Source organism: Halyomorpha halys, unplaced genomic scaffold (assembly GCF_000696795.3).
Source record: "Halyomorpha halys isolate HHAL.00 unplaced genomic scaffold, Hhal_1.1 Scaffold459.1, whole genome shotgun sequence".
Lineage (NCBI taxonomy): Eukaryota > Metazoa > Arthropoda > Insecta > Hemiptera > Pentatomidae > Halyomorpha > Halyomorpha halys.
The window spans coordinates 527,784-537,455 of NW_027116111.1; the positions used below are offsets into that span (position 1 = coordinate 527,784).

The 9,672-nt window shown below is 28.1% G+C and overlaps 1 protein-coding gene across 1 annotated transcript in view; it reads left to right on the forward strand.

Annotated features, from left to right (window-relative positions):
* LOC106683051 (mitochondrial proton/calcium exchanger protein) overlaps nt 1-5,731 on the forward strand; it is a 10,410-nt gene extending 4,679 nt beyond the window's left edge. The window contains exons 5-12 of the mRNA XM_067052988.1: nt 272-475; nt 586-762; nt 1,506-1,728; nt 2,355-2,482; nt 2,582-2,692; nt 2,776-2,945; nt 5,044-5,194; nt 5,274-5,731. Coding sequence (XP_066909089.1) covers nt 272-475; nt 586-762; nt 1,506-1,728; nt 2,355-2,482; nt 2,582-2,692; nt 2,776-2,945; nt 5,044-5,194; nt 5,274-5,708 — 1,599 coding nt within the window. The 3' untranslated portion in view covers nt 5,709-5,731. The remainder of the gene's footprint in view (nt 1-271; nt 476-585; nt 763-1,505; nt 1,729-2,354; nt 2,483-2,581; nt 2,693-2,775; nt 2,946-5,043; nt 5,195-5,273) is intronic.
* The last annotated feature ends 3,941 nt before the right edge of the window (nt 5,732-9,672 follow it).

A 9,672-nucleotide genomic window follows, 5' to 3' on the forward strand; every position in this document is an offset into this window, starting at 1 on the left:
ATATTTAATAGTTTTATAGATCATATGAATGGTACGTATAGAACAGTTATTAGATCTAGTGAATGAAAAGTACTCTTCTTTGTTTTAATTATTTTATTTTATTTCATTAAAACCAATAACGACATTTCGGGGTTGTTTCATTCTCAAGATCTATTTACAAATGAAACTCATCCAGTATAAATTATAAATTTAATAATACTGTTATTATTATTTTATATTTGATATAATATTTGACTAGCAGCTGCAATAAACATGAATTGTTATTTAATAGGTTCGCACCAGTGGAGGGATGACTACTTCAGAAGATATAATGAAGTTTTCAAAATTATTTCAAGATGAAATAACTTTAGATAATCTTCCCCGACCTCAGCTGATGGCCTTGTGCCGGGTTATGGAAATGAATCCTATCGGTACCACAAACTTGCTCCGGTTTCAACTAAGGCTCAAGTTGAGAAGTCTCATGGCCGACGATAAGGTTGGTTCTAGAATGCTCTTAGAAGAAGATAGGTTACTATTGGCTTTGAGTTATGTTATTTTGTACATTATCGCACTGCAGTCCTTTCCAGGATGAATAATATTTTCCAGATGATACAGAAAGAAGGTATCAACTCTTTAAACGTTAGTGAACTTCAAGCAGCTTGCAGGGCCAGAGGTATGCGTGCCCTTGGGATTTCAGAAGAAAGGTTGAGAGCCCAGTTAGCACAATGGTTGGAATTATCTTTGGAAAAAAAGGTCCCACCATCTCTTCTCCTACTTACCCAGGTAAATTTTAAATTAATACATTTTTAAAAATGTAAATAATAGAATAAACATGAAATTGAATGCTTATATGATCTATATAATAATAACTATTTGTATGGATCTTGCATGTATTCATAATCATTATCTGACTTTTGATGATGCTTAACTCAATAAAACACTGCCGTGCACAATATAAAATTTAAATGGCAGTTTCAAATTAGGAAAAAAAAAAAGAAAGAAAAGTAAAACTTTAATCTATAACTACGTCTTGCAGGAAAAGATAATTCATATCTGTTCAATTAACATTCAATTTTCTATAAGTTTTGTGTAATTTGGCTTATTTTTTTTATTGTATAACATGTTCAATTGCACATGTTTGTCAAACTATTACTTCTAGCTTTAATATGCAGTAACTTATGGAAATATTTGAGTTCAGGATGCAATTAGAGAATGCAGTAGATTGATCACTTGTTGATGACCCATTTAAGGAAGACAAAAACATGGTGTCATAAAGTAAAAAAAAAAACTAAGTTTGTAAGCACTATCACAACTTTATAATCATCAACTTATATAAAGGACATTTAAAATAAGACAAAGTTTTCTGAAATTATATTTTTAACAGTTTCGGCCAGTACATCTATTACAGAAAGATTTTTAAGGATCATTGTCTTAATAGGGTTGTTATTTCTCAAGATATTAAAATTTATTCATTTTAAAACAAATGAATTTTTATTGATTCCATCTTTTCACTTAATTTTTGTTAGGCCTTCATGTTTCCCGATACAATACCTACCGAACAGAAATTGGCAGCTACCATCCAGGCTCTTCCTGATGTTGTTGCTACAGCCACGAAAGCTGTCATTGGAGAACGGGAAGGTAAAGTCGATTATAAGACCAAGGTAGAAGTTGTTAAAGAAGAAATTGAAAAGATAATTCAAGAGAGGAAAGAAATGCAAGATGAAGAAATAAAAACTCAGCAAAAGGCAAGTTGATTAATTATTCAATTTTTGGAAGACTGCTGATTGACCGTGTGTAGTAATAGATGGAAGATGGTCCAGGTGCAGTCAAATAAAACTCTAATAGTTTATCACTATTTAAGTTTTATTTGACCGCATCCAGACCATCTTCAATTTATTATTTTATTTTTCTTTGAATGTTTTCTGGTCATTATATTAACAACCTTTTTTAGTGTATTTTCATTAATAATGATATTTTATTTGTATTAACAGATAATGATTAATTCGTCATTTTCCAACCTAATGTCATTTTTATTTTTAAAAAAAAAGATTGTTTGATAATAATCATATTCATTCTTGCAATTTTTTTTTTTTTAGTATTTTAAAAAATAAACAAGTTACCATCAAAGTTTTTTCTGTAGGATATATCTATTATTAATTTATTTGATATTGATATTACTGAAACAATTTTGCTAGTAAAAATATAATGTTAATATAAGTAAAATCTCTATTGTAGACCTCATATTGTTTTATTGTTGGTTGTTACTAACCCTCTTCAAAAAAGATCTTTAATTTGTCATTTATGCATACATATTTATTTTCTTTAATAATTTAGTAGTTTTTTAGTCTTTAATTTTCAATTTATTAATCAGGAAGCTGAAAAACTGAAAGAAGAAATAATGGTAGATCCTGCTCCTACGTTAATGGGCCAAGTGGACCCAGCATTGAAAGCTATCGTTGATGACATCAAGAAGACTGCTATTAAAGAACAAGCAACAGATGATGTAAACATTTTATTTATTTTATAACAATAATTCCAATACCTTATATATTTTTAAAAAGTATGGTATACAAAAATATACAAAAAAAAATCATTTATTTAGGAAATCACGTCGAAAGACATTGCTGCTCTTGGTACTGCTATTGAGCAGAAGTTGTTGTTTGAAAAGGAATCTTTAGCGGAATTAAGACAGGAAATGGTGGAGTATGAAGAGGTGACTTAAAAAATAAAAAATGCTATAATTGGGTGATATTTACCGTTTATATCTTTTGTAGTAATTTTTTTTTCTTTTATTAGGATATAAATGATTTGAAGAGTACTTTAAAAATGTCGAAGGAGTTTGAAGAAGTGAAAGAAACTAAGGCAGCTAAGAGGCTATTTAAAAAAGTGAACAAGTTGATATCGAAGATGGACAATGTCTTAACTAAACTTGAGCAAAATGAAAAACCTGCGGAGAAAAAAGAGGGGTAACTTAAAATTCACTTATTTACTAAAAGACTTATAATTAACTCATAATTTTTAACTACAAACTAAATAAAAATAAACTAAATATTTATTAAATTACTTTAAACTAAATAAAATATTAGATTAAATAACATCATATTTAAAGTAAATGAAACTAGATGAAGTAGTGTTATTAGTTTTATTACTAATGAAAATCCTAGATTTATTAAAAAAAATTTTTTTTTTTAAATACTTTTTATTTATTGATAAATATTACAATCTGCCACTCAGTTGTGGGCAATAAGTAATAGTGATGAATGATCACATTCATACTAAAATAAAATAAAAATAAAAAATCTCTTTTAAAATATATACAAACAGAAGAATAAACAAATTGAACATAATCAAACTATGTGTATGAAAAAATAAATAAATAAAATAACATAATGATAAAATAATATAATCTCTAGTCATTTTTACACTCATATATACAATATTTACACAATCGACCTGAGGATCCTGGAGGAGCCCACTCTATCCCCCCACGTGGGAGGAGTAGAGCAGAGCTCAAAAGACCCCGCACATCCCTCCCTGAACAAGTGCGCCAAAGCCGCAAACACTCAACTTGAGTGGAGAATCTGACCATTGCCAGAACTCCAATTGTCCCATTTTTATTTACTTGGATAATCTTGGCCACTGCCATTTCAACCTTTGAGGTGGGCTGTAGGGATGGGTGGAACTAGATAAGGTTTGAACCAAAGGATTAGGATGGTTTATATGGAATTTTGAGAATTTGATTGGTATGAGATCAAGGACAAAAGGGATATGTAGGTCATGGTGTAAGATTTATTAAATAAAGATAATTTCTTATTTGGAGATCAGTCAAGGTGGTGTAATAAAAAACTAAAATTTAAAATTTTTTTTTATTATATCCTTTTTATTGATCCTGATTCTCAACCAAAAACATGTTGCTCATACTATTATATATTAATTGTTAGACTTTTGGAACATCAACATGTTTGTGATACCATTACCATTAATTGAATAGTGCTAAAAAACCTTTTCTTTTAATTTTACGAGCATTTTGTCGTATCATATATGATCATTTTGTCTTATCATATTTGATTATTTTGTCTTATCATATTCACTTTCTCCTTTAGAGCAAGCTCAATATTTTGTAAAAAAAATAATAAGATAAAATAATGTTGTTGTTAAAGCTAATACCTTGTTAGTAAAAAAAAATTACATCATTTTTAAAAAAAAAAAAGGAAGTGAACGTTTCATTCTGGAGACATCTCGAAAGCATGCTTAAAGCCAGAAAAAAATTATGTTGATTCTAAAAACAATGGTTGAGATGAGATGTCTCTAGAATGGTATGTTAATTCTTAATTTTTTGAAATATATAAATTGCATTGTTGATTTTTCGTACCTATGTGGTATTACAGTTTAAGCTACAATACATAAAATTAAATTTTAAAAATATGTAATTACAAGTTATTAGGTAACTAAAAATATTAACTATATCCAGGGCCATCACTTGGGTTGGGAAAGGTTTTACTAAGTGTTCCCCTCCTACAGGTCCAAGTGAGCCAGTATCTTGTTCACTCTTGATTTTATACCTTTGCAGTTCCACCATTTATCGACTCTTTTTTAACCTGGCTTATTGTAATTTCAATTATGATAAATAATGGTGTATTGGCTTTAATTTATGTCCTCAATTCGTACCATCCCCTTCCCTCCCCTCCCCCCTGGCATTGGTGCCCCAACCTAATCCACAAGGTCCTGTTCTGATAAAATTCACTTTCAAGCTGGAAATTTATCTGATTTTAAATTAACTATAAAATTAATATTTCCATAGTCTTTTACAATGGATGATTGAGTTTATTACCAACTTTATGTTTAATTATGAATTTAAATTATGAAATTAAAAAATTAAAATTATTTTTATTTTAATTAGAGGTTTTCATCTTACTTTTACTGAAGATTTGATTCAATGTAACATTGACCTAATTAAGCTCTCAAAAAATTCCTAAGTACATTTTTATATCACTAAAATCAATTAGTGTACTCTTTATTTATGAATTTATTAATTTTTTGTTTGGATATTAATCGTTTTTGTAGGGAAGATGTACTTCGAATCGATGAATTGATCGACTCGATTAAGCGAATTCAAGGTGTCACTGAGTCCGCTGGTCTTGATAGGCTCTCTGAGATTTTAAACAAACTGGATGCTGATAGAGATGGCCTTGTCAGAGTTGATTGGCTAATAAAGGTAAGTTTATTCTTTTATCAATATTTTACACTATGTGACCTTTTTTTTTTTTTACCTCTTCTTTTATTTTCTAATTCAGATGTTGGATATCATCGGAGATGAAGGAGTTAAACTGAATAAGAAACAAATAAGCGAGTTAATTGAACTTTTGGACAAAGAAGAAGCGATTGAAATGGATCTTCAAATTTTGAAGCAGCTGAAGAAAGATGATGATATGTCTAATTGGAAGAAGGAGTTTGAAAAAAAGAGGGCTGAATACATACGAGAAAAACTATTATCTATGAAAACACTGCCTATTACTAAATTAAGTGATGTAGTAAGTTCAAGTACACAAGATGAAAAAGAGACGATAAGCAAACCTCAACAAACCTCAGAGAACAAAATAAATGATGTTGCCCCAATTGCTATGGCATCAAATGTTCAGCAACCACAAACTGAAATAAATAGTACAAATAAACCTGTTACTATGGAAGAACCCAAGTCTTCTACTGGATCGCCACAGGATCTGCGATAGCAAAAGTAGAAACATAATGTTTATTTCTGTTTTTGTTTTTTTTTTATTAATTTTTTTTTCCTTTGTATGTATATATATTAACGCTCTAAGAGTTTTTCCTGAAAATATCTGTGTATATTGGTAAAGGAATATTTTTTTTTTTTTAGTTGATGTAAAATATCCCAATGTTTCTGTAAAGTTTTGTTTTTATATTGGTATATATTTTTATTTTTTATGATGAGTAAACTTGTTGATATGAAGTTTAAATTGTTGAGAACTGAAAAGCAAAAAAGGAAAAAAAAAAAAATAAGAATTATTTATTGTACTAGAATCAATGTTAAAACTTAGTCGTGAAAAAAATTGCCAATAAAGTAAATTGGTATGGTAGCTATTTATAGTTTTACAGTTTAAACATTCTTACACGAGCTGATATGTGATAACTTCCACCCTAGCTAAGAAAAATTAAGTCTTAATTTTTTAGTTGTGAGAAGTTCAAGTATCACTTCAAACCATTCAAATTGAAGTGAATAAATTATTAATATTTTTTTTAATAGTTATGTTTAGAATGGAGACAATTGTTATATTATTCTTTTTTTGTTGTACTTACTTTTTTTTTTTTTATCAACAACAAATACTAAATCAAATTTATATTTTTGAAGCCATATATTTGCATTGTAGTAAGTAGTAAGGTTGAAAGCTACTGGAATAAAAATTACTGACTATTAAACTTAGTATCAATTTGCTTCAAAACCTTAAATGGGATTAAGAAACCTTTTTCTAAAAATTAGTTAGAGATGTACTCCCAAGGTGACCTTGCTATCTAAACATTTCTAGTTACATGCTTATAAGCTTTAGAAATAATTATCTCAGTGGTCTTTGTTTGTTTAATGATTGTTAGAATTTATGATGCATGTATATTTTTAAGAAATACTAGTGACATTTTATTTCCTCAGAAATGATATCTTGATAGTGGTTTAAAATTTAACTAAAATTATTTTTAAAAAAAATTTGTTCAGTTGTCAATTTTTGGTTTCAGTATAATAATCAAAACCTAATGATATTTTGTTAATTAATTAAAATATACTTCATCACTGGTGTTCAGTTCTCATGTCTTCTTCATTGAAAAATTGGTAACAGATCAAGTCTCATGTGAGTCTAGGCGTATAAACTATATATTCTGCAAAAATTTCTGCTTGACAAATGTCACATTGATACAAGATACTCTTTTGGAAACAGTTCAATCATTTCATGGATAAATTTGGGCATGGGTCGAAGAAATAAATATACAGATGAATATAAAAAACATCCTCAGGATGAAGAAGAACTCCGAAAAATTGGATGTAACTGTATATATTAATTAAAAATTTTCAATATTGGAAGATTTAGATCCTCTAAAATAATAATTATAATATACTAGCTAAACTCTGAAATTGTACATGCTAGTTTCATACAAACGATGAGTAAACACTAACATCCAAAGTTTATTAATCATGGCGAAAAAGTATAAAACATAATGTTTATTCCAATAGGCTGTATCTTAGCTAATGCTGGTGTTATATGATGACTTTTTTTTCAAACACAGTAGATATTATTTTCTAATAGCCTTATCCAGGTTCTTCTTCATCATCAGAAGAATCACCTTAAAAATTTTCATTTTTATGACATAATTATAACCATGTATCTATCCAAGGTTTTATTATACGATTAGCACTCCATTCCTATGGGTTATAACATGAGTTTTTTAAATCTGAAAGTCCTTAATTTGTTGGATTCAAACACATTCAACTTTTTAGTATAAATTTCATCTTCCAGGAGTTATTTCCAATTAAACTGTCATAAACATGAATTAATAATTCTTGTTTTGGGACTGTAGTGAATCATTTAGTCTTAAATATTACATTTATCTTTTTTGATATAGACACTATAAAAAATATGGTGGGAATGATTGAAAACAGAAGTGGTAGTTTACATCATAATTTGCATATATTTTTGAAATTTATTTTCTAAAAACTAGTCTCTTTATTTTGGCATATGTGTGCTCTATTCCTGGAAGTGCTAAAAGTGTACTAAAAACATTATATATGAATAGTTTTTTAAAATTATTATGTATAGTGATGCACTCAAATTTTTTTCTTAAAGCACTCTTTATTTAAACCAAAGAGGTAGGTGGAGAGTAGCAGAATGTCTTCTGCTGTTATGATTTTAAAATCTAAAAATTCTTGCTGCTAAACATAAAGACGATTGGGATATTTATACTCGAATTAATTATACTCATATTGCAAAATGAAATAAGAAAAAATCAAAAGAATAAAAGGTACTGACATGGGGAAGACAGTGAGTCAAGAATTATAACATTTTTGTTGGTTCTTAAAAAAATCAGTGGGGTGGGAAAATATTAGGAAAATCAATCGGTAGAATGGTAGTTTCACAGTTCATGATTTTTAATTCCTCTTTTCTATATATATGAAAGATGTAGTATGGAGAAGTAAAAACTATCAAGAATAATTTTAAATATTGAGATTTTGGCAGAAATACACATTTTTAAGTCTATATACCTAAGACTCATAAAATGGTTTGTGAACAGCCTAGCTCACAACGAAAAGTTCTGTGAAACTGAAATTACGTATTTAAGATAGATGCTTACTTGAGTTGACAGTAACTTTTCAACTTATCTGGAAAATCCGCTTTACATAAGTTATTTTACCCTTTTTTAAGATTGCTCTGACACTTTTGATTAAACTCGACATCAATGTACAATCAAGTGATCTTTAATATCAGCTAGGTCTTATCCTTAAATGCAGAATTATCACAAAAGCTTCCCCTAATGTACTTTTACTGTTGTTTATTTGAAAGAATTAAAAATTAATTAAAGGTGAAAATAAATGTTTTCATGTTCCATGTTGTAACAGTCATAACTTTTTGACTATTGTCCTAACCATGGAAACAAAAATAGTTATAGTTTTTTTTCCCTAAAGAATAAATAGAGATATGGTAAGAGTGAATTATTATTACTTCTTTATTAAGAAATCGAATTTGAAATAAGCAATGATTTTATCTAAAAGTAGAATGGTATGTAAAAGTTGTTCGATATGCTCACCAGACCGGATTTTTTTGTTTGCATAGAATAAATAAAATCTTTCTTTAAAATAATTTTTTAACTTGTACAATTTTTTTTTTTACTGTCTTTAGCATGTTAGTGCCTCATTTAAGGATAATTGAGATAAATAGTTATATTTTAAATTTAATTTCTTTCTGAAACTGAAAAAAAACTTAGGTCTTTTTTGTATGTGTCTCTGTTATTACTAGAAAAAAATATTATTGGTCTAATAATATGGCAGCAATTATGTCTAAATGTTATTTATTTTAAGTGGAATGTAATTTTCCTCAGATTAGTTAGGATTTTATTTAATTACAGTCAAATCTCAATAGGTTACAGGTTCATAGATAAAGAATTCTATCATATCAACTATTTTTCTTACCATATACTGAATTTGACACTCCATTAGTTTTGGGTTCAGGTTTCTTAGAAATGAAAAAAATTGTAATTTTACATCATAAATTTATTTATATATGCATTCGATGTTAAAACCAATTTCAGTTATATTTTGACAGCTAAACATACAATATTATACCATCAGATATTGTTCACCCTATTTGTTTAATTATTTATGTTTTATATAAGTACTTCATACAGCATTATATCGATGGCTTACTTCACAGTGATGCTAAGTACATTTCCTCTAACTTGACGAAAAATACAATTGAAGGTTCTCTCTTCTAGGAAACTTTCAACTTTTCAATTAATTTTCCTTAAAGAGAGAATCTTTAATTGTTTGGTTTTTAAAATTATTGGAAATGTACTTAGCACCGCTGTGAAGTGAGCCATCAATATGCTAATAATATACATATCTCATTTCCAGAATGAAAGGGGTGCTACTAAAAAAAAATAGTTATAGAGGAAAAAATTGTTCTTTTAAAATTTGTC